The 25,767-nt window shown below is 38.0% G+C and overlaps 1 protein-coding gene and 1 long non-coding RNA gene across 4 annotated transcripts in view; one reads left to right on the top strand and one right to left on the bottom strand.

Annotated features, from left to right (window-relative positions):
- Window positions 1-1,881, top strand: part of LOC138987600 (uncharacterized) — a 29,119-nt gene extending 27,238 nt beyond the window's left edge. For both annotated transcript variants that reach the window (XR_011463952.1, XR_011463951.1), the window contains one exon: window positions 1,667-1,881. This is a non-coding gene — a long non-coding RNA (uncharacterized lncRNA). The remainder of the gene's footprint in view (window positions 1-1,666) is intronic.
- TMEM209 (transmembrane protein 209) overlaps window positions 1-25,551 on the bottom strand; it is a 30,409-nt gene extending 4,858 nt beyond the window's left edge. Inside the window, exons 1-13 of one of the 2 annotated variants that reach the window (XM_005905277.3) lie at window positions 25,454-25,551; window positions 24,368-24,504; window positions 24,173-24,231; window positions 23,232-23,363; window positions 22,336-22,577; window positions 21,070-21,271; window positions 13,521-13,696; window positions 12,603-12,674; window positions 10,353-10,449; window positions 4,378-4,503; window positions 1,891-1,988; window positions 776-890; window positions 576-673 (exon numbers count right to left, since the gene is read on the bottom strand). In XM_005905277.3, the coding sequence (XP_005905339.1) occupies window positions 576-673; window positions 776-890; window positions 1,891-1,988; window positions 4,378-4,503; window positions 10,353-10,449; window positions 12,603-12,674; window positions 13,521-13,696; window positions 21,070-21,271; window positions 22,336-22,577; window positions 23,232-23,363; window positions 24,173-24,231; window positions 24,368-24,504 (1,554 nt within the window). In that variant the 5' untranslated portion in view covers window positions 25,454-25,551. The other variant, XM_070369230.1, reaches the window with a different exon arrangement.
- Window positions 25,552-25,767: the final 216 nt, after the last annotated feature.

Genomic DNA, 25,767 nt, shown 5'->3' with positions numbered 1-25,767 from the left:
TATTCTATTACCTAGAATTCCACTTTTGGACTTTGAGCTAAAAAATTATCCAAAATACATATAGTTATATGCATAAAGGTATTTATGACAATGAAGAATTAGAAACATCCAAAATGTCCAACTGTAGGGAGTGGTTGCATAAATTATATCTTTATCATGAAGTTTTAAAATTGTCATTAAAAAGTGTTTTTATGAAGACTTTTAAAGTCATGGAAAATTATGTTATAATGTTAATTTTTAAAACGATATAGAACTATACAAACAATATGATTTCAACCCATAAAAAAGTACAGAGAAAACCAAAATAAAAAAAAATAAAAAAAACCAAAAACACCAAATAGTAACAGCTTCCTCTAAGTAATGGAATGAATTTTTCTTCCTTTTCTTCATACTTTTCCAAATTAAGTATATATTACTTTCAGAATTTAAAAAAAAGGGATATAAAAATAGCACTTTCCCCCTAACTTAAGAAGTTTACCTATTTCATAAAGAGAATCTAATTTTAAAAGAAATATCAAAGTAAGTCATCCATGACATTAGTAATAGCAACTGCTGTTGCTTCTAAATAGAAGTACCTTTGGAAGATTGTAGACATGACGCTGGTAGATTAGCTCATAATGGGGAGGGTTGATAGCACTCTGATAAATGCAAAAAACATTCTCATTCGTCACATCTGTAAACGAAATAGGCTACATTAAAAAACAAACGAAAAGCTTCCACTACATTATTTTATGTGAAAAGCTCAACTCATTCTTTTAGGAGAGGTTGTTTATACCTGGTTTATTTGGTGTCTGAACAAAGTGCTGAGAAGTAAATGTTTTTCCATCAGGATATTTAGGATGTGGAGGTAATCTGGAATCAAGGTAGGTGCAAAATACATGCATGATGATCTGAAGACAAGGAAATAATTTTTCAAAGTCAGCATGAAAACCTATGTGTGGTACTTTTCAAACATCTGTTTATAATGATTGCAATTTTTAAATTTTTCCCCTGAGAAAGAATTAGCAAAAATGCTTTCAAGTGATTATATTTGTAAGCTGAAATCTATAAAATGAAAAGATAAAACACATTCCTAATTTTGTGTTAAGTGGATTATTCACCCTCATATAGTTAATTAACAGCAAAATGAAGATAAAATACACATATAGTCCATTCTTGACTATCAGCATTTAAAACTTCATTTTCACATGCAACAGTCATTTTAAAAAAACAAACATAATTTTGAGAAACTTTTAAATGCCTAAAACTTTAGTCTTTGATCTCATAAATCTAATTCTAGGAATCTGTCTTAAAGTCATAACCCGAAATTAGAAAGAAACATGCAGTATGTTACTCCCAACAGTATTTAAGACAGAAAAACAAAAATCCGCCCCCTGCCACTACATATTTCTAAAACTTTAAGGTCAGTTAAATGACAGTGAGTAATAATGCAAATACTTAAACACTGAAAAGTGAAAGAAAGCAGGATACAAATTTTATAATTACATCTGTGATAAAAAACATTAAAAATAGCACAGTCTAAGTAAAGAAAAAATAAGAAAATACACCAAAATATTAATAGTGGTTGGGTTAAGATGCCAGTACAATTTTAATTTTTTATTTCTACTTAATTTCTAAAGTCTTTTTATTTAAAAACATTTTTTTCAATTTTTTTTTTCTTTTTCAGCCACAGCATGCAGCTTGCAGGATCTTAGTTCCCTGACCAGGGACTGAACCTGGGCTTACAGCAGTGAAAGCAGTGAGTCCTAACCACTGGACCACCAGGGAATTCCCTCTAAGTTCTTTTAATGCTTATTTTATAATGGAAAAATAAACCCATAACAAAAATGTCAAACTGAGAAAAATAAATAAAAATAAATAAAATAAATAAAAATAAAACTGAGGACTTACAGCAGAATCCGTGGGCAGGTCTGTATCCCACTTGCGACCTTTAAAGTCTCCACCTCTATTCCATCGAAACGAGCTCATACAGCCTCCCTGAGAAAGTTCTGTAGCAACAGAGGTGAGATTAAAAAAAAGCTAAGAATGTATACTAAAGAAGGAGAAACAGGCTAAGGGGTTACAACAAGGAAAGCATGTCATCTTAAAAACCCAATCAAAACATTCAAACAAAGAAATACACAATATAAAAAATTAAATAGCACCATGAAGAAAGAGTAAGATAAATCCAATGTAAGACAAGATTACTATTCAGGATTCTTAAAAAAGGCAATGTCACGTTGGGGGGAAAAATTGGCAGAACTGTTTTAGACAAAGAGATTAAAAAAAAGAGACAGCAATACAATGTAATGTGTGAACATAAACTATTCCAGTTAGGGAAAAAAAGGGTATATAACAGTCTCTGGACAAATGGGAAATCTGAATATAAACTGGATTATCAGATATAGAAATATTCATTCTTAAGGTCTGACAATTCTATTACAGTTATGTAAAATGTTCTTACTTTTAGGAACTCATGTGCTGAGAAATAATGATGTCCACAATGTTAGAGCAAAAAAATGTGTGTGTGTATATGTAAAATGCATGTGCGTATGTATATATAGAGAGAATCAAATATTGTGAAAGGATGGTAATTGTTCAATCTGGAAGCCCCATATAAATGTTCACTTTGTTTTTTAAACATTTTTGTATACTTGACATATAAAACTTTATATATATATATATATGTGTATACACACTCTGTATATATGTGCACACACACGTCTTTTTTGGATGTATAAATATCTTGTTAGCTATGAGGCAAAGTGAAGAGTTAGTCACTCAGTTGTGCCTGACTCTTTGCAACCCCATGGACTGTAGCCTGTCAGACTTCTTCATCCATGGGATTTTCCAGGCAAGAATACTGGAGTCGGTTGCCATTTCCTCCTCCAGGGGATCTTCCCGAATCAGGGATCAAACCTGGGTCTTCCTGCATTGGCAGGCGGATTCTTTATCACTGTGCCACCTGGCTATGTATATAAGCTGTATTTTTCATACTATAAAAGTATGACGTGTGATCACTGTTTGTGGTTCTCTTTTTAAAAGGCCTTATCCTCTTCTACAGACACATATCAAGATCCTTGCAGATAATCTGATGATGACATACAGAACTGGCCTCAAATAATGCAGGAAGGGAGGAGGTAGATGGGAACATGCAAAGGGTGAGGGCTGCACAGGGACTGATGGCTGCTAGAACTGGGTGCTGGTATAAGAAGGCTGAGCAGACTCTTGTGTCTAGTTTTAAGTACATTTGAATTCTCCTTATACAAAACGTTTTTGGGGAGCAGGAGAGGGTGGGATGAATGAGAGAGTAGCACTGACATATACTACCATGTGTCAAACAGCTAGCCAGCAGGAAGCCGCCACACAGCACAGGGAGCTCAGCTCGGTGCTCTGTGACGACCCAGATGGGTGGGACTTGGGGGGACTGGTGGGAGGGAGGCTCAGGAAGTAAGGGAGGATATATATATGGTGGAAACTAACACAACATTATAAAACAATTATACTCAAAAAAAAAAAGTCATGATAAATGTTTATTCCTGAACCCTAGTCTAAAGCTAGAATACAGAAGGGGCAACATAACACATAACGTAAATTAAGATTTATGATAAATCTGAAAAGTGAAATAATATTTCTAAAACTTGTTTTAGTGATGAGACCATTTTACAGAGTCTATCCAAATGAATGTAGGGAGGCATAAACAGAGTATGTGGGGGTATCAGGGAGGCTAAATATCCTGATTCTCAAGTCAGGCTCCTGAGAAGACTGTGTACGTGTATATACGTGCACACTCTCTGTCACTCAGTCATGTCTAACTCTTTGAGACTTCACAGACTGCAGCCCTCCAGGCTCCTCTGTCTATGGGATTTTACAGGCGAGAATACTGGAGTGGGTTGCTCTTGTCTTCTCCAGGGGATCTTCCCAACCCAGGAAAATAACCAGGATTATTTTCCCCAAATAATCAGGATATAACAGACATATAAAGAAGCAACATATTACATATGACCTATAAAAACTGAAAGAAAGAAGATCAGCATACTAAAATTATAAAGAATGTCATTGTGGCATCCATTCTTGGTGGTTTAAGAATAGAAAATGAATGAAATATTCACGCGAACCCATTTAGCTCATATTTAAGTTTCCCTATATAGGACAAAATTATTACTGTATTCAAGGATAATTACATTATTTTGATCATTTTTAAGCATATAAAATATAAAACCCAAATCTGTTCAAGTATTAGCCTTAATGAAGCCATAATGTGTATTTATAAAGTAAGACCATACTTAGTGATACTTAATAATAAAAAAAAATTTCTTTCCCATGTTACCTTTATTTATAAAATTTCAAAGTACTGAAACAGCTCTCATTTTTTTCCCCCTTCAAATCAATAATTACCTTTGATCCTTTCAAACAAGTATTCCTGATTTGGAGTGAGGTCTAGATACTGCACGATTGTATTCAGAGTTGGAATGAGTGGAGCTTTGACTAAAGCAGCCTGTTTCAAGCTAGTAATACTAGCCTCTGTTAAAATTAAAACACACAGGACACACAGGTTATTCTTCGTGGGGACCTTCAAAAAAACTTCAAATGCTCTTCCCTGAATAGATGTTGAAGAATAAATAAAAGCAATGACAGTTTATCTTAACAACCTGCATAATCTACTTCACCTACAATTTACTTGACCATTTCTAGCAAGGTGGCAGCTATATAAACAACTAATACACAGGAGATTCTTGCAGGGTGTATATATTAATAAAAAGATACACAATAGCTTTCAAAATCAGATTGAGTTAAAAGATGTCTATTCTGCCACTGACAAGTGAAAACTTTATGACAGTGATTTCTCTCATCATTTCATGCAAGACTACTATCCAAAGAAATTAATAAACCAACAGAAAGTTTCAAATGCCCAACCTTACTATACAGTGTTGGGAAAAGAGGCTTTCTTATAGGTGACATTATTGCTAGAATATAAATTCGTTTTAAGCTTTTTGAAGGATTATGTACAAAGGCTTAATACATTTATATCTATTGAACTTACAACTTCACCTCTCAGAAATTATCCTAAAGAAGTAATTATAAATGTACACAAATATTTAAGGACATTTACTCACAGCACTATTAGTAACAGTAAGGGGAAAATCTTCTATTAAATAACAAAGATCAGTTAAATACAATATATTACATACATAGAAAAGAAATATAAACTAGCCATAAAAATAGTACTGGAGAATACTTAGCAAAAAGAAAAAGTGGAGGGAAAAAAGGAGGTATGACTTTAATTCAATTAAAAACATATACACATACATACTATTTGCTCAACTCCCAAATACATACTTTCCACATTTTAATGTTCTTAAATTATGATATAACGTACAACTGATATATATAGTTGATTATCATAGTATCTTTCTCCAAAAAAGAATACACAATTGTAACTAAAACTGACTGATTCTCCATGTTTTTTTTAAATTTATTTTTAAATTGATGGACAATTGCTTTACAGAATTTTGTTGCTTTCTGCCAAATAAAAACATGAATCAGCCATAGGTATACATATGTCCCGATACCCCTCGTCCAAGGTAAGGAGCATTGGCTGTGCTTTGCTGGAGCAGCCATGAAGAGATACCCCATGCCCAAAGTAAGACAAACCCAAGTAAGATGGTAGGTGTTGCAAGAGGGCATCAGAGGGCAGACACAATGAAACCATACTCATAGACAACTAGTCAATCTAAAATAGGACCACAGCCTTGTCTAACTCAATGAAACTAAGCCATGCCCGTGGGGCAACCTAAAATGGGCGGGTCATGGTGGAGAGATCTGACAGAATGTGGTCCACTGGAGAAGGGAATGGCAAACCACTTCAGTATTCTTGCCTTGAGAACCCCATGAACAGTATTAAAAGGCAAAATGATAGGATACTGAAAGAGAAATTCCCCAGGTCAGTAGGTGCCCAATATGCTACTGGAGATCAGTGGAGAAATAACTCCAGAAAGAATGAAGGGATGGAGCCAAAGCAAAAAGAATACCCAGCTGTGGATGCGACTGGTGATAGAAGCAAGGTCCAATGCTGTAAAGAGCAATACTGCATAGGAACCTGGAATGTCAGGTCCATGAATCAAGGCAAATTGGAAGTGGTCAAACAAGAGATGGCAAGAGTGAATGTTGACATTCTAGCAATCAGCGAACTGAACTGGACTGAATTTAACTTAGATGACCATTATATCTACTACTGCGGGCAGGAATCCCTCAGAAGAAATGGAGTAGCCATCATGGTCAACAAAAGATCCGAAATGCAGTACTTGGATGCAATCTCAAAAACGACAGAATGATCTCTGTTCGTTTCCAAGGCAAACCATTCAATATCACAGTAATCCAAGTCTATGCCCCAACCAGTAACGCTGAAGAAGCTGAAGTTGAACGGTTCTATGAAGATCTACAAGACCTTTTAGAACTAAGACCCAAAAAAGATGTCCTTTTCATTACAGGGGACTGGAATGCAAAAGTAGGAAGTCAAGAAACACCTGGAGTAACAGGCAAATTTGGCCTTGGGATATGGAATGAAGCAGGGCAAAGACTAATAGAGTTTTGCCAAGAAAATGCACTGGTCATAACAAACACCCTCTTCCAACAACACAAGAGAAGACTCTACACATGGACATCACCAGATGGTCAACACTGAAATCAGATTGATTATATTCTTTGCAGCCAAAGATGGAGAAGCTCTATACAGTCAGCAAAAACAAGACCAGGAGCTGACTGTGGCTCAGACCATGAACTCCTTATTGCCAAATTCAGACTTAAACTGAAGAAAGTAGGGAAAACCACTAGACCATTCAGGTATGACCTAAATCAAATCCCTTATGATTATACAGTGGAAGTGAGAAATAGATTTAAGGGCCTAGATCTGATAGATAGAGTGCCTGATGAACTATGGAATGAGGTTTGTGACATTGTACAGGAAACAGGGATCAAGACCATTCCCATGGAAAAGAAATGCAAAAAAGCAAAATGGCTTTCTGGGGAGGCCTTACAAATAGCTGTGAAAAGAAGAGAAGCGAAAAACAAAGGAGAAAAGGAAAGATATAAACATCTGAATGCAGAATTCCAAAGAATAGCAAGAAGAGATAAGAAAGCCTTCTTCAGTGATCAATGCAAAGAAATAGAGGAAAACAACAGAATGGGAAAGACTAGAGATCTCTTCAAGAAAATCAGAGATACCAAAGGAAAATTTCATGCAAAGATGGGCTCAATAAAGGACAGAAATGGTATGGGCCTAACAGAAGCAGAAGATATTAAGAAGAGATGGCAAGAATACACAGAAGAACTGTATAAAAAAGATCTTTACGACCCAGATAATCACGATGGTGGGATCACTGACCTAGAACCAGACATCCTGGAATGTGAAGTCAAGTGGGCCTTAGAAAGCATCACTACGAACAAAGCTAGTGGAGGTGATGGAATTCCAGTTGAGCTATTCCAAATCCTGAAAGATGATGCTGTGAAAGTGCTGCACTCAATATGCCAGCACATTTGGAAAACTCAGCAGTGGCCACAGGACTGGAAAAGGTCAGTTTTCATTCTAATCCCAAAGAAAGGCAATGCCAAAGAATGCTCAAACTACCGCACAATTGCACTCATCTCACACGCTAGTAAAGTAATGCTCAAAATTCTCCAAGCCAGGCTTGAGCAATATGTGAACCGTGAACTTCCTGATGTTCAAGCTGGCTTTAGAAAAGGCAGAGGAACCAGAGATCAAATGGCCAACATCCGCTGGATCATGGAAAAAGCAAGAGAGTTCCAGAAAAGCATCTATTTCTGCTTTATTGACTATGCCAAAGCCTTTGACTGTGTGGATCACAATGAACTGTGGAAAATTCTGAAAGAGATGGGAATACCAGACCACCTGATCTGCCTCTTGAGAAATCTGTATGCAGGTCAGGAAGCAACAGTTAGAACTGGACATGGAACAACAGACTGCTTCCAAATAGGAAAAGGGGTATGTCAAGGCTGTATACTGTCACCCTGTTTATTTAACTTATATGCAGAGTACATCATGAGAAACGCTGGACTGGAAGAAACACAAGCTGGAATCAAGATTGCCAGGAGAAATATCAATCACCTCAGATATGCAGATGACACCACCCTTATGGCAGAAAGTGAAGAGGAACTCAAAAGCCTCTTGATGAAGGTGAAAGTGGAGAGTGAAAAAGTGGGCTTAAAGCTCAACATTCAGAAAACAAAGATCATGGCATCCGGTCCCATCACTTCATGGCAAATAGATGGGGAAACAGTGGAAACAGTGTCAGACTTTATTTTTCTGGGCTCCAAAATCACTGCAGATGGTGACCGCAGCCATGAAATGAAAAGATGCTTACTCCTTGGAAGGAAAGTTATGACCAACCTAGATAGCATATTCAAAAGCAGAGACATTACTTTGCCAAGAAAGGTTCGTCTAGTCAAGGCTATGGTTTTTCCTGTGGTCATGTATGGATGTGAGAGTTGGACTGTGAAGAAGGTTGAGCGCCGAAGAAGTGATGCTTTTGAACTGTGGTGTTGAAGAAGACTCTTGAGAGTCCCTTGGACTGCAAGGAGATCCAACCAGTCCATTCTGAAGGAGATCAGCCCTGGGATTTCTTTGGAAGGAATGATGCTGAAGCTGAAACTCCAGTACTTTGGCCACCTCATGGGAAGAGTTGACTCATTGGAAAAGACTCTGATGCTGGGAGGGATTGGGGGCAGGAGGAGAAGGGGACGACAGAGGATGAGATGGCTGGATGGCATCACTGACTCGATGGACTTGAGTCTGAGTGAACTCCGGGAGTTGGTGATGGAGAGGGAGGCCTGGCGTGCTGCGATTCATGGGGTCGCAAAGAGTCAGACACGACTGAGCGACTGATCTGATCTGATACATATGTCCCCTCCCTCTTGAAAGATCTTTCTATGAAAACTAAAACTGAACAGTTTTCATGATTAAAGTAAAAAACAAAACAAAAAAACAACTGACTGACTGGGGAATACCGGAGTGGGTTGCCATTTCCTTCTCCAGGGGATGTTCCCAAACCAGGGATTGAACCTACACTGGCAGGTGGATTCTTTACCACCAGGAAAACCCACTTTCCAAATTTTCTACACTGAACATACACATGTTGTTTTTGCAGTGATAAAACAATGCTGTTCTTTCCTAAAAAACACATCACATTGGTAAAATATGAAAGATACTTATTTTTATAGCTTATAAAAAATCTCAAAAAAGTTAACTATAAGTTCAAATAATACTACCAAGACCTAGGAAGTAACCCTTCTAACTCTGCAGTCAGAGAGCTCTGGCCTCAAATCACTGGGCTAGTTACTTTACCTCTCTGAGTCTTAGTGGCCTGTTCCATAAAACAGGCACTAAAAGCTAGCTTTCAAGGTTAATGTGAATGTTGTGTACACTACATATAAAACATCTGGGGACTTCCACAATGCAGGGGGCCCAGGTTTGATCCCTGGTCAGGGAACTAGATCCCAGATGCTGCAACTAAGTAAGACCCAGCACAGCCAAATAACTAAACAAAAAAACTGGGGTACTTAGTAAATTGGTACTTTGTTGTTCAGTCGCTCAGCTGTGTCTGACTCTTTGTGACCCCTTGACTGTGGCACGTCAAGCTTTCCTGTCCTTCACTATCTCTCAGAGTTTGCCCAAACTCATGTCCACTGAGTCAATGATGCCAGTACTTTAGCAATGTACAATTTTATACTTAACCCAGAGAATAAAGACTGATGAAAAGATACCCAAAGCAAGTGGAAAGTGTTAATATGCAATCCAAAGCTTTTACATATTTCAAAGAGAAATCCATTCTCTAGAAAGATCTGGTTGACTAAAATACTCCTTACATTTTTTAAACTTCACTACTTAGCACTAAGTAAGTTATAGTATATATACTTTAGGCAAATTATATTACACTAAACTTTAAGTTTTATTTTTAGCAGATAATTGAAAATGGGGGATTTTAAATTAGCATTGTTATACATTTTTTATGCTTTGTACAATTTTGTAATTAATATCTAATAAGCTACTTGTATCTTGAATATATAAAGAACACCTACAACTCAATAATAAAGACAACTCAATTTAAAAATGGGTAAGGGGGGGAATAAAATGGGTAAAAGATCTGAAAAGGTATTTCTCCTAAGAAGATATACAAAGGGCTCAGCACATGAATAGATGCTCAGTATTATTAGCCATCAGGAAAATGTAAAAAAAAAAAAAAGAAAAAAGAAAAAAGGTAACAAAGGATGCTGTTAAATAGCCCATTACAAGAAGAAATTTTCCACTTGGCAGATTCACTGAAGGAACTCAAATGCTGGGCTCTGTTCTCACATACCTCCTATTTGCAGCTCTGGACAACCCATTCGCCTCATCTGCGTGCTGACAGACTCAATCTCTTGCACAAGCGGCACTAATATTGTCTCGTTGATCCACTAGGGAGAAATGAGATGAATGATTTTACACACATAATTTTAAAGCATTTCTCAAAAGATTATTTTCGTGAAAGTTTTTTTTACCGTCTTGTACTTGAATATTAATAGAGTACATAGTGAAAGAGAATGGAAGTAACAGCAGCCACAGTTACAGAGTTAAGTAAATATGCTAACAGAATGCAAGTTAATGAAGTTATACTCTTAAATCAGATATGCCTGTTTGCCTGTTTTTTGAAGATATAAAATTTACAGTTACATGTTAAGTTTTTCTTAAATTCTTCTATGATTATATATTAATACTTAGCTAAAAGGATCATCTTTAGTTTTTATTTCTAGGGTAGTTAGTCACATATTTTTTACTGGTTTGTGATTAGTATAATAGGTTTTTTTTTTAGTATAATAGTTTTTAAAACTAGCATAACTGATTATCTCTCAGCAGGCTCCCTCAATTCCCTAACCATGTGGAAAATGGATATTATTATATTTAAAACTAGTTTGTAAATATTATACTATTCATTTTAGGACTAGGAATTTCAAACGCCACTTTGCATGGTATGTGAAAAGACTGTTCAAAGAATCCACACCCAACCTGGTTTTGTGTTATGGGTTTTGGGTGTGTGTTCAACACCAACTTCAACTACCCTTTCTGCTTCCACTACCTTCCACTATCACTACTTCAACTACCCTTTCTGTTTAACCATATAGCAGAAGGATGAAAAAAAGTTTCAGATCAAATACAAGTTATACAACTCTTAATAAAATTTCTGAATTAAAAAACCTCTGAAAATGATGTGTTTTTATAATTTAGTTAGCAAGAAAATTTGATATATTGGCAAGACCTGAATTGAATTCCTGTGTAACTATTTTTAGACTTTATCTTACTCAGCATGATTGCTCATATATTTTGCTGCAGAAACAATAATGTGGTTGATTACTGAGTACTAAAAAGACCCTGCTACTGTATTATAAAATATATGGTATATGTATACACTGCTTTTCAAAAGAAACTACATAAAATCCCCTAAATTTCAGAACATTGTAGCCTAAGGAATTCAGATCAAGGATTGTGTTTGCATTTCTTCCAAGCTAATACTCCTGACCAAGACTTTGTCTTTTAAATATATTAGCATTTTTAGATAAGCCTATAAGTGGAAATAAAAGGAAGTACAGTCCTAGGACATCATTTCACTTGTTCATTCTTCCAACATTTATTAAATGTATCCTACTTGCCAGCCACACTTAGGCTGCAACAAAATTGTCTGAGGTGCAGGAGAGAAATCGAGGCCTCACTCCTAGGAGGCCTCACTGAGTAGTTCTAGGGCTGGCTACGGAATTTTTATTCAAGAAAGCCAACCAGGCTTCTGGTTCAATAAAGTAGCCTACTATTTTCACCATACCCTCTCTTGATACCCTATGTAAATTACAGCAAAAGAACAAAAAATGAGTACAAATAAATGACTTCAACAAATAATATTTCCAGAAGATGGGGAGTTGGCGAGTAAACGGTGGGGGATGAAACAGTGGAAGAAGCTTCTACAGACTCGAAGTGGGGCTTCCTGCAGTGGGGGAGGGGCCAATTTACCCCCCAGACTGGGGACATGTGGGTACTACAGAGAGCAATAGAATGAGGTAGGGGTGAAGCCAGGAAACTCACTCTGTATGTGCGAGAGCTGGCTTTTGCCAACCTCCAGGCCAAAGATTGAAGGCTCTTCTCATGAAAAATTGAAGAAAAGGATACACTCTGAAGCAGCTTCAAGTATATGTTATGTTCTTTAACACTGAAGTTTTCAGAGAATAATGACCTCATTTTTGCTTCCCTCACATGTCTAGACACACAACAGGCTCTAATAGGAAAGCTCTCTGAAAAGCAAAATTGAGATGTTGGGAAAGGGAAGATCTTAACAACTAAATACACTGTTCCTTTATCCACTCAAAATACGGTGATTTGCTAAGTGTTGAGGGGAAAAGTCCCAAGAATGCAGACACCATATGGTAAACGTCTTCTTCATCCTTGTGTGTGTCACCCATAGTGCAGTTTTAGTAATATTTAATTCTGATAGTCTAATAATTAACATCTCTAACTGATACTCTAATAACATACTTTGTATATAAAGAGGCACAAACATTGTCCACAGAGTAATGTCAAAGCTCACATTTCTGAACTTAGCTGTCCATGAATCCATATGATCAAGAAGTTGTCTATTCATAGTTACTCTTGCCCAAACCTGTTAAAAAAAAAAAATGTTTAGAATGAACAATCAGTGAGGAAAAGTCTTGCCAGGTTATCAGTCATCCCTTCCCCCACCCTCAGATATATTTTGAATACTTTTTAAAAAACTTCACGATCATCAATACTGACCTGATTAACATCAATACTAACCGGATTAACCTGATTAACATGTTAATCAGGTGCTATTCATGCACATACATTTAAAATTCCTTACATTGGTATGTTCAAAGAATATTCTTTCTTTTAAGAAGAAAATTCAAAATCCTTTATTTGGTACTAAACTGATGAAACTACAAAATGTTCCATATCAAATGTATATTCTAGTCAAATGTTCTAATCCAAATGTTATTTTAAGAGCAAGAATCTTGTATGTGTTAAGTACAAATAGATACCTGAGGTATCTTTTTATGAATGAGTGCCACAAAATGTTTTAGGTAGGACACCAATGTTAACTCTGTGTCATAAAGAGTAAAATGTAGAATATAATTCAATTTTCAATACACAAGTTAGCTAGGGGTCTTTCTAGTGTTTGAGAAAGTGACAGTGAAGTCGCTCAGTTGTGTGCGACTCTTTGAGACCCTATGGACTGTAGTGGTTTGCCAGTCCCTTCTCCAGAGGATCTTGAGACCCAGGGATTGAACCCAGGTCTCCCACACTGCGGGCAGACTCTTTACCATCTGAGCCCCCAGGAAAGCCCCTTTCTAGTGTACAACATGTGCCAGATTTACATTTCTAGCCAGTAAAAGTGGATGTTACAGAAAACAATTTCCAGAAGTAGAAAAGAAGACTTTCAAACAACCTGTAAATCACAAACATCAAGTCACTTTCATTTTCCATTTACCTCCTCTGCAGCTTGTTTAGAGCTGAGATCGGCTTCATCTTTGTTAGCACATGGCGCCTGAGACCTACAGGCAAGCTGATACTGAAACTTCTTCAAAGTCTGTGCATAATCCCCCACAGAACGGCTGTAGTTCCAGAAAGTAGGACTGGTGGGAGGCGAAGTAGAATCTGGGCTTCCTACAACGATGAATGGAAGGAGTATCACAGTATGGTGTAGTAATTTTGATATAAGGGGCTGGTATATGAGCTCTGGGTATCTAGGAACCTATGCAATGGCAACCCAAGACAAAGTCTTCTCTCCTCCCAACATTATCTTTTCTTTAGAGAAATGGAGTGCTCATGCTAAACATTAAAAAGAACTTTTTCTGAGCAGTATCACTTTAACAGCCATGAGATTTCTAAGTGGTTGAAAGTGTCTGCTTATTTTTGTTGTAAAATTAAGCTTGTTTCATTCTCTAAGACTTTCCAATGATTCAGAGAGAAACAAAAGACAAATTTCATCAGGAAATAAATAGGCTAAGTTCTTGCTTGAATTTTTAGAAGCTCTTTCTGAATGGGATAACTACCGCCTCCTATTAATATACTAGTCTTTTGGCTACCAGCTAAACTCACTCTTCCCAGCGCTACACTGTGGTCTATTTATAGTTTAGTAACTCTTGTCTTGTATTAAGAGACTGTCTGCTGATTACACTTCTAGGTTTATCATTTTACTTTTAGGAAATGTAAACAGTCACATTTAGGGACTTAATACCACAGGGGACTTTACCACAGTACTTACCACATTTTAAGGTTTGTCTCCTTTCCCAAACAAAATTTGAGGTCCTCGAGGGCAGGGAGTATTTTTCCCCCTAGTATCTAGTACGTGTGTGCTCAATCGTGTCTGACTCTTTATAACCCCATGGACTGTAGCCCATCAGGCTCCTCTGTCCATGGAATTTTCCAGGCAAGTATACTAGAGTGGGTTGCCATTTCCTACTCCAGGGGAATCTTCCCAACCCAGGGACTGAACCCACGTCTTTTGCATTAGCAGGCGGGTTCTTTACCACTGCGCCACCTGGGAAGCCCAACATCTAGGACAAGTCGTTAATAAACAGCAAATTTTCAATGACAATTATATGATACTTTGCTGTTGTTGAGTCACTCAGTTGTGTCTGACTCAGTCATGTCCGACTGTGACCCCATGGACTGCAGCACCCCAGGCTTCCCTGTCCTTTACCATCTCCTAGAGCTTGGTCAAACTCATGTCCACTGATGCTTAGGAAGAGTTTATTTTTTTCAAAGTTTAACTGATGTTAAAATATCAATTGATATTTAGTACCCTCACAGAAAAATCACAAAGAGAGACTAGTTTTTTTAATCTTAGCAGTATTTTTAAAAGGCATGATTGTAAAATAATAAAACTGGTCTTCTTTTGATGTTTAGAGGCATGGAGGATGAGAAATGAAAGGGACATGTGGCAGTATTTCAAGTCACAGCATCAAAACCTTGGAGGTGAGCCAGTCTTGTGCTGGTAGCATTGGTGAAAGTATGCTCCATACTGGCATAAAGATAATAACTATGTATAATAAAGAAATATCACACTTGGTGTGATATTTCCAAGTAGAACTTCTGGCAACATTGACTTAGAAGAATGAATACTGTCAAGAAAAGTTTTAAACAAGTACAATGACTGAATACATAGGGAATAAAAAAGGAAGAGACATGGGGTCATGATAAGAGCAAACAGTTTACCCTATTTTGACTAATTATTTTGACTGTTAATTTTAAAAACAGTAATCAAGCTTTCTGAGGGCAAACCTGAACTTAAGGAAAATTTCAAAGAAGTCTGGCTTTAGATGACAAAAGTTCTATGTAGATGACAGAAATACAGTTTTATATCTGTTGTACATGAGCTAAAGTACAAGGAAAATATATAGCAAGAAGTGACACAACAGGGCCTCTCTATAATGACCATCACCACCAAAATAGCACAAAATCCACAACTGGACAACCCCAAAGATGTAAGAATAATAAAACATATAATTTAAATGAATAATGGAGCTTGCAAATATGTAATAGGAATAGCTGCTAAAAATGAAGAGGGAATTGAAAATCAGAGTGGCCAGTGGTCTGTGTGTGAAGTGATGCTGCGGTTGCTCTGGAGAATTTTGTAGGCTTTGGGAAACCTATCAGTGTGGACTTCAGTGCCTGGGAACTGGAAATGTGCATACAGGTATCGGGCTAGACTGAGGCCTCCTTCCTACCTCTATTCCCTGCACCTGGCACACAGCTGAGGACCTCAAGGGGCTGTGTTCTCAGTGGATAAGGAAAAGAACATCTGTTCACTGACACCAGGAGGTAACAGGGAAGCCTGTCTCTCTTAGGTTGTTTTTAAAAAGAAATCCCCAGAGATTTAAAAATTACAGCTCCGCCTTCATGTGGGTTTACTGCACCCATTTATACTCCCTGTAAGGTCCAGGAACCTCCAAGCCCAGAAATTACTTAAATTAATTCAGGATCAATGATATTCCTCAATCACCGGATAGAGGCAAATATGAAACTGCTAGGAGGAAACAAAAGGCTTCCATCCAGCCTGCCTAAGACCGAAACAGCACAGATGAAACTCTACCGAAGACGGGCTTACCAAAAATGAAAAATGCGTAAAACACAAAGAAACATATCTCCAAGAAAATGCATCAACAAGAAAAAAATGTTAGTATGTAATCAAGAACTTTAGATAATGGAGCTACTGGACAGGAATTTTAAAGTATGCTTAAAGTGACTGAGATAAGAAAAAGAATGGAAAACATAAGAACAAAGCAAGATACTCTAAAATAAATCAGGCATATATCAAAGAGAAGCAAATAAAATGTTGAAACCAGAAAAAAAAAAAAAAAAAGACAAATTAAAAAACTCAATGAGTTAAACAGCAGTTTAAAGTTTAAATTAAAAAGACAGAACCATCAGTCCTAACTGGATAAAACAAACTGTGGAGTGAGGAATAAAACAGAATGCTCTTCTTTATAGCAGAATGCCAAAATACTAAATGTACACTGAAGAAATGGAAATATTAGAAAGTCTCCCTTTTGCAACTACTACTGTAGTAACACTGGATCATCAATGGATGCTAAAACTGCTGGAGGGAAAGACTGCTTAAGGGAACAGCATAGTCCTAAGTCTCAAAAGCATCATACTATATAGATTGTTCATAAATTACAGAAGGGAAAAGCTACTATGAACAAACTGTGCCATCACTATGACCAGGAGATCCAATTTAACTTTGCCAATAGAGGGACAAATAATATCATGTATCCTCTGATGTGATGCACTGAAAGGAACATACCACCAGCTAAGTTTTATTCTTGCCAAAAAATATTTAAAATGAATCTAACAATGAGAAAACCATCACACAAATACAAATCTACCAAACTGGCCTTGTATCTTCAAAATGTAAATGTCATAAAAGACAAAAAAGAGAACAAACACTCATAAATGGTCCAGATGAAAAAAGACTAAAGAAGCATGACAATTAAATGAAATATGTGGTCCCTGACTGGATCCTCCATCAATAAAAGAAAAGAGCTACCAAGGTCGTTATTGGGTCCACTGGAGGAAAGGTAAATATGAAGAATAGTAGTAACTTAAATATGAAAATCATATGGTAGTCAGAAAGGAAAATGTCCTTGTTCTTAGGAGATGCATGTAAACTACCTTCTGAGAAACCTGTGTACAGGTCAAGAAGCGACAGTTAGAACCAGATATGGAACAGATTGGTTTCAAATTGCAAAAGGAATACAGCAAGGCTGGATACTGTCACCCTGCTTATTTAACTTCTACGCAGAGCACATCATGTGAAATGATGGGCTGGATGAAGCACAAGCTGGAATCAAGATTGCCAGGAGAAATATCAACAACCTCATAAATGCCGATGATACCACTCTAATGGCAGAAAATGAAGAGGAACTAAAGAGCCTCTTGAGGAGGGTGAAAGAAGAAAGTGAAAATGTTGGCTGAAAACTCAACATTCAGAAAATGAAGATCATGGCATCTGGTTCCATCACTTCATGGCAAACAGAAGGGGAAAAAGTGGAAGCAGTGACAGACTATTTTCTTGGGCTCCAAAATCACTGCAGACAGTGACTGCAGCCATGAAATAAAAAGATGCTCCTTGTGAGGAAAGCTATGACAAACCCAGACAGTGTATTAAAAGGCAGAGACATCACTTTGACAACAAAGGTGTGTATAAGTCAAAGCTGTGGTTTTTCCAGTAGTCAGGTATGGATGTGAGAGTTCAATGATAAAGCAGGCTGAGTGCTGAAGAATAGATGCTTTTGAACTGTGGTGTTGGAGAGGACTCCTGAGAGGCCCCTAGACTGCAAGGAAATCAAACCAGTCAATCCTAAAGGAAATCAACCCTGAATATTCAGTGGAAGGACTGATGCTAAAGCTGAGGCTTTCAATACCTTGGCCACCTCATGCAAAGAATTATCGCAATGGAAAAGACTGACGCTCGGAAAGACAGAAGGCAAAAGGAGAAGGTGACGACAGAGGATGAGATGGTTAGACAGCATCACTGACTCAATGGACATGAATTTGAGCAAGCTCTAGGAGATAGTGGAAGACAGAGGAGTCTGGCGTGCTGCAGTCCATGGGGTCACAAAGAGTCGGACACGACTTAGCGACTGAACAACAAACAGTATATGTGAGTGTCCATTTTCTCATTATTGGAGAAAGGAGTTATAAATCTGTAAAGGAAGGAGGCTAAGACAAACCCTGTATAGTTGGACTGGAATTGGAGGTATCACAGGAACTTATGGTTTTTAATACATATAGATGGATTCCCTGGTGGCTCAGACAGTAAAGAGTCTGCTTGCAATGCAGGAGAGCTGGGTTCGATCCCTGGGTCGGGAAGATCTCCTGGAGAAGGAAATGGCAACCCACTCCAATATTCTTGCCTGGAAAATCCCATGGACGGAGGAGCCTGGTGGGCCACAGTCTGTAGGGTTGCAAGGAGTTGGACACAACTGACGGACTTCACTTTCACGGACGGATGGAGAAATATACAAGTGTGTGTGTGTGAGTGTTTCCATATCTGTTTCCCAGCTGTCTGCCCAGTGGACTTAAGATTAACCATGGCATATCCAGTGCACAGACATTAATTACAAAATATCTTTCTCCACTAAAAGCAAACACGACCCCTCAGAAAAACAGACTAATTCCAAAGCTAGTTACTAGAGAAAGAAGAGCCTGGAAAATCTTATGGGAAGTGGGTTGGGGGTAGGGTTGGGGGAGGGGGGAGGAGTGTTCAAAGAATGATACCAGAAGAACACAGAAGCTAGACAATCACACTAGCCAAATCTGAGACAATCTAAGCATCAAAATAACCTAACTGGAGGAAAGAAGCTCTACCTTACAAGAGAATACTAACAAATATGTATATTTAAGAAGTGGCTGCACAACAAACTGAATGTACGTAATGCTAAATGATACACTTAAGATGTTTAAAATGGTAACTCTTATGTAAATTTAACCACACACACACAAAGTTTATAAAAAACAAAAAAGGGATAAATAAAAAAAGGAATGAAAAATTAGAGAAGTACCATGACAACCAGTAATAATTAACTTTGAAAAGAATCTTAAAAGGGTATTAAAGCTATTAAGTGAAAATTTGATAAAGAAAAGGATATTTATAGTCTCAAAGTAGTTTTCCACAAAATATTAATACAGATTAATTCATACAAAATACTTAATTACCTAAAACCTCTGGGCCCAGAAGGCTTAAAAGTATATAGATGGACATAGATACACAGGCAAATAATACCCAAAAGAAAATTAGTATAGCTGTTAGTGTCAGACACAACAGACTCAAAGGCAAAAAGCCTAAGAGATAAAGATAAAAGGAGTAACTGACTAGAAGGATATTCTGAATTTATATGCATATAACAGAATCTCATAAACATTTAGCAAATTTGACAGTTACAGGGAGACATTTATTGGGAAACAATCAGTGGGTGCATTTAGCACACTTTCTTAGTAATAAATTAAGCAGATAAAAATTAATAAAGAATTTAAGAATATCATTATGAAGCTTGACTCAATGAACAAACAAGAAGCCCAATATTTATAGACTATGCATTCTTTTCAACACACTAAGATCCACTCACAAAAAGTGGTCATAAATAGCAGGCCTAGGTACAGGCTTCAAAAACTATGAAAAAATTAATAGGGTACAGATCAAAACCTCTAGTCACCGTACAATTAACTTAGGGGAGGGAAAAAAAAGATAACGAAGCCTTTCATTTCCCATATTTGGAAATTCAAAGCAACACCAATCACCAATAATACTTCCAAACAGTATTTCTAAATAACTTGTATAGGTTAAAGAAGAAATAAAAATGGAAGCCAGAAAATATCTGGCTGTGACAAAGGCAATGTAGAGGGTACACAGGGTTCTTTGTATTTTACTCTGTAATTTTCGGTTTCCTTGAAATATTTCCAAATTTAAAAAGAAGAAAAAGCATGTATCGACAAATAACAAGGTAATATTGATTTGTTTCTTTGACATCTGTGGCACTTTCAGGCAAAATTAAATTAAAAATCAATAGAGAGACTTCGAGTGACACAAAGAGCCATGGTCCAATAACTGGCTTCCTCATTGCGGCCGTGCTTTAGCACCGAAGGCGCTTTCTGTTAAAGTTCCTGAGGGGGAAAAATCATTACTCGGCTCGATAACCTAATTTGGTTTCAAATAATTGACTTTGTAATAATCAAATCCACCCCAAAGAGATTAAGATTTGCTAACATTGTTTCCCAAGGTAAACAAGAGACAAGTTAAAAAATGTTCTGAAGAACAGCAGCATGTCTGGTGTAAATCCATGCTCCCTCCATTCTCCCTGCTACACCAACCTTCACAAGAACTACCCCAAGAGACAACCCTCACTTCACCACGCCCTGCCACACACCGCTTCAAAAACACTTTATAACCTCAACTTTTAAACAAATTATAAATTACGTTATACAAAAAAGCTTTTAATCGTAAATGAAAGGTTTAAGATTTCTGTTAGCTCAGCTCTATTTTACATCTTAAATTTTGATGAACTTGATTCTAACAGCACAAAATGCTATGCTATGCTATGCTAAGTCGCTTCAGTCGTGTCCGACTCTGTTCGACCCCATAGACGGCAGCCCACCAGGCTCCCCCGTCCCTGGGATTCTCCAGGCAAGAACACTGGAGTGGGTTGCCATTTCCTTCTCCAATGCATAAAAGTGAAAAGTGAAAGTGAAGTCGCTCAGTCGTGTCTGACTCTTAGCGACCCCATGGATTGCAGCCTAACAGGCTCCTCCGTCCATGGGATTTTCCAGGCAAGAGTACTGGAGTGGGGTGCCATTGCCTTCTCCAACAGCACAAAATACAAAAACAAAATAAATTCCTCTGCTAAGCTACACAAGGTGTATTAGTAAAAAGATTTGAAACAATTATGCATAGGATCAAAGTAAGAAAAATAATATATGAACAATAACCAACACCCCAAATATGTATATTAGCTCCAAGTAAAATATATACATACCCAGCTTAACTCTCTGCTGTTTTTCTTCTTCACTTCTAAGGAAAGTATCCAAGGTTCGCAGGTCGGTCATGTAGTCTTCTTTGTCAGTAGGGGAGTTGTAGACGGTGGGTGAGGAGCGGTAGCGAGATCTCAGCCCACTGCTCTCCACTGGACCAACGGTCGTAGGATACGGAGGAGGAGGAGAGGGACTATAGCTTGCCAGCTGTACAAAGTGAAAGAACTTGACTTTATTTCTCTTTAATTGATACTTCTTTGTTTTGGTTTTTGAACTTTCAAAAAGTAACACACCAACTAGAATGGTCAAAATCCAGAGCACTGAACATCAAACGCTGGCAAGGATGTAGAGTAACAGGAACTTGGATTCATTGCTGGTGGAATGCAAAACGGTAGTCACTTTGGAAGACAGTGTGGCACTTTCGTACAAAACTAAACCATACAATAGCAAACATCCTGCTCCTTTGCATTTACCCAAAAAAGCGGAAAATTTATACCCATACAAAGACTTGCACACAGGTCTTGTTTTCATTGCCAGACACTCCTCACTTAACAAGAGATAGTAGGGAACCATCACCCTACATGCCATGCTGTACGCCCCAAAATAAAATTAAACAAATAAATAAATACAGAGTCTGCAGAAAAATCCTAGATGGTGACCCTCAGTACATTGTCTTTTGCAAAAGCTAAATCTTTTTTTTTTTTTTTTTGAGGATTCTTTTAAGATGTGATATAAAGAACTTCTAACTGGTGTCAGGAAATCTGGGTTCTATTCTTGGCTCTTTTTTAAAATTTTTGGCTGTGTTGGCTCTTCACTGCTGTGCGTGCAGGTTTTCCTCTAGCTGTGGAGACTGGGGGCTTCCCTCTCCTGTGCGGGCTTCTCATTGCAGTCGTTTCTCTTATTAGCAGTTGCTACACACAGCACAGTAGTTGTGGCTCCCGGGCTCTGGAGGGCAGGCTCAGTGACTGCAGTGCAAGGTTTAGTAGTCTCATGGCAATCTTCCCAGACTAGGGATCAAACCCATGTCTCCTGTACCGGCTGGCAGATTCTTCACCACTGAGCCACCAAGGAAGCCCTGTTCCTGGCTCTTAAATAGGCAAATTTGGGCAAGTCAATTACCCACTGGTTCTGGGTTTCTTCATTGATTAAAAAAAAAAGAGTTTTGACTCACTAGGTGATTTTCAATTCAAACCTCCCACTTTTAAAATAGTAATCAAAATAGTAGTAGTAATAGAAACAGTAAGTCAAATCGTAGGAGATAAGAGGCCTACCTTGTTATAACCACTGATGGGTGAGTAGGTCAATCCGGGGCTGTAAGACCCACTGCCACCTGATGACAGACCTTGCAGCTGAGGGCTATATCCAGTTATACAGCTGGTGGTGAACTTGGGGCTGGTACTGGGTGAGCGAGATGGGCTGTAACTTAACACACTCTGACCCTGAATTGAAGGAGAAGGTGGAGAGGGAGGGATTTGGGCTGCTGCCAGATCATGTGGAGGAGTAGTCTGTACAACTAGAAGGAACAAACAAATAATTGTGTGTAAGTATACTGCCTGCCAATGCAGAAGACACAAGAGATGAGAGTTCGACCCCTGGGTAAGGAAGATCCCCTGGAGGAGGAAATGGCAACCCACTCCACAGACAGAGGAGCCCCGAGGGCCACAGTCCATAGATCAAAAATTTTACCAGTGAGTTTCAAAGAGTTGCAAAGAATCCGTCACGGCTGAGCAACTGAGCACACATACAGTAAATAAAATTTCTATGAAAACAAATGCAATGAACTGAATCTTTGTCAGGGAAATGGCAAGTAAGTGTGACTTGGTTGTTAAATTACATAAAGTATTATTACCAAAAGACACAAATGGTTGTGTACCATTTTCCATCAAGTTCAAAATAAGAAACTGGCTTTAATGCAGCAAAAATTAGTCATTTAATTTTAACTGTAATTAAACCATGGAACAAACTTCCATGAGGCTATGAATGTTATTTAATTTATATAAATAGGAATATAATCATTGATCTTAAGACAATTTATTGTAAAACTGTTTAATAGAGTTGAATCAGATGGCGTTAGAAATCCCTTCTAGCTGAGTTTATGAGAAAATTAAATTGAGAGATTTACTGCCAAACTTTCCCCTCACCTTTGCAAAAGGTATAAAACACTTACCAGCTGTTTTCAGCCCTAAAAGTGTTTGCTGTTCAGGGCTAACAACCAGACTTGTTGCTGCCACAGTGCATTTGAAATACCTCCAAAAATCAAATAAGGCATTTAGACTGAAGAGAGATGCAAGGGCAAGCTCTGGAAGAGAACAATTTATTTTTTAAAAGGGGAGTGGAACATTTAAATGGGAGAAAGAAAACCATGCATACTTTAGCAAATTAAAAACAAAAAAATTAAAAACTATATTCTTATTCCTCATTAACAGTTAACATCTAATGAATGTCTATTAGGGCATTTACCAGTGAGTTTCAAAATATTATCATTAATCCTTTTACAATAAACATTTTCACCTTGATTTTAAAGCTCTGCCAACAGGTGTAAAGAAGTCAGGTGACTTTTGTGATAGCACACAGCTAGTCACTGAAGACATGATTCTAATTCAGGTATACAGATTTCAAAACTCTTGCTCTTCCACTTGCCCCATCACTTCCCTATCAAGACTTTAATGTATGTATTAGACTTTGGAATTTTAATGGCCACAAAGACTCATTATACCTAAGAACTACTGAAGAACAGAGAGAGGAAACCGAGGAAGGTATCAATGGGAAAAAAATCTGGTTGGTCTTGAAAGGTGAAAACATAGAGAAGTAAGGAAGGCAATTCAGGGAGAATAACAAATACAAATCTTACCAGCTCCAAAGTTTATTTTTCTTAACAGAACTCATGATTACCTGGAATTGTACTGTTTATTAACTGATTGTCTCTTCTACTAGAGTATTCCTCCCATGAGGGTATGGACCTTGTTCCCTTCCTAGTGTATTCCCAGTTTTGGGAACATAGCAGGCATTCAAATATGTGTTGAATAAAGGAATGAATACTAAGTTGAATTCAACTTGAGTGCAGTTTTTCATTGGGAGTAACTCTAAATCACAGTGAAAATTACTTACCTATATACCAGAGTGGCCAATATGTCACATTATAATAAGAACTAATCAATTTTCCAGTCCTGAAAAAAATCAGAAAGGCTTTTTAATATTAAGACACACACACCCCCAAAAAATCAAAACACAAAACTTGTGGAATCAACTGTTGGCCTCTTCAATTTTTACTTTTTTCCCACTTTTTTTGGCTAATTAACTTACATTTCAGTATATATCATTCCAGCCATAGACACATTTAGGAGTCCCCAGGCTAAAACCACTTTCCTAGCTTCTGTTTCTCTTCTCATCTTGATGGTTCTGTCAATAAGGGAAGCACTTGGGTTTGGCTCCCCTTGCATCTGTTCAAAATCAAAAAGCTTAGGAATTAATCAAAAGGAACTACTGCTCCATTTAAGAAATCAAACTTGTGTCTATTATTGTTGTTCAGTCACCCAGTGGGTAACTTAAAATTGCACATACTTTTCCTCATCTTTCAAATGTTTTTCCCCTTTAATATTAGTTAATACCCTTTAATATTAATTAATACCCTTTAATATGAAAAAGGAACCCTAAATGACAGCTTCATTGGCACCACAGAGAACTGGGTGGTCCCTTCAGAGAATAATTTAACATTCCCAATAAAGAAAACTGTCTTACTTTGCAATTCAAGGATTAGTGTTGTGTTTTTGGAATATGTAACAAGGACCAGGCCAAGAGCTATAAGAAATCCAAAATACCAAGTTTGGTGAGAAAATATTCCAAATAAAATACGTCATTATTCTCCTGCTACATGCCTGTGCAGAAATCATTAACTGCCTACGATCTTTACCAACTCTGCACCCAGGCCATCTCCGTTTTGTGTTGCTAATAAAAGTACAAGGATTTAGGTTTTAGAAGGGCGAATACTCGCGGTGTGAACGGAATAAGGGTGAGTGGGGACAGTGAGCAGTTTTGGTCCACATTGGGATGTATACTTCCTCTGTTTCGCTAGGGCCAATCTTTTGCAGACAAGTGTTAAGGCCTGTTCCTGCTCTAGGGAGTCGTATCCCATTAAGTACAGATCAGTACCCTTCCCGCCACCCTGACCAGGAGTCAATAATCCCCAGTGCAGAAAGCTTCCCTCCCTGGCTGTCCCAGTACAAACTTTAGCAACTCCTATGGCTTCTTTCCTCCCTTCCACTACGGGAAGTGGGTGGTCTGGCCACATTCCCCTTTGGCTGAACCCTCGCCAGGTCCGCAGGCGCGAAACTCCTACGGCCCGCGCGGACTCCTAGTCCAGGAAGCACAAAGATGACCCCGAAAACGCACCGTGTTCTTCGGCCGGAAGCGGCGGGTTCGCGCCACTCTCCACCGCACATGCGCGAAACCAAGCGAGACAGCGAAATCGACCCGCTCGTGCGTCTCCAGTTACCGGAAGGACGGGACTGTCTCTTCTCGCGGGAAGAGGAGGAGGGGCGGGGGAAAGGCTAGGAGCGTTACCAGGGAAACAGTCTCTGGATCTGTGGCTCCCACTCTGGTGCGGGGAGAAAGCTGAGCAGCAAAAATTCAGACCAGGTTCTGAACCCACAGTAAAAAGTAATAACTATAACAAGCTGATTTTCTATATATTAATATCATTTTAG

Source organism: Bos mutus, chromosome 4, assembly GCF_027580195.1.
Source record: "Bos mutus isolate GX-2022 chromosome 4, NWIPB_WYAK_1.1, whole genome shotgun sequence".
NCBI lineage: Eukaryota > Metazoa > Chordata > Mammalia > Artiodactyla > Bovidae > Bos > Bos mutus.
Note: the sequence above shows the minus strand (reverse complement) of the source record. Positions and strands in the feature narration are given on the sequence as shown.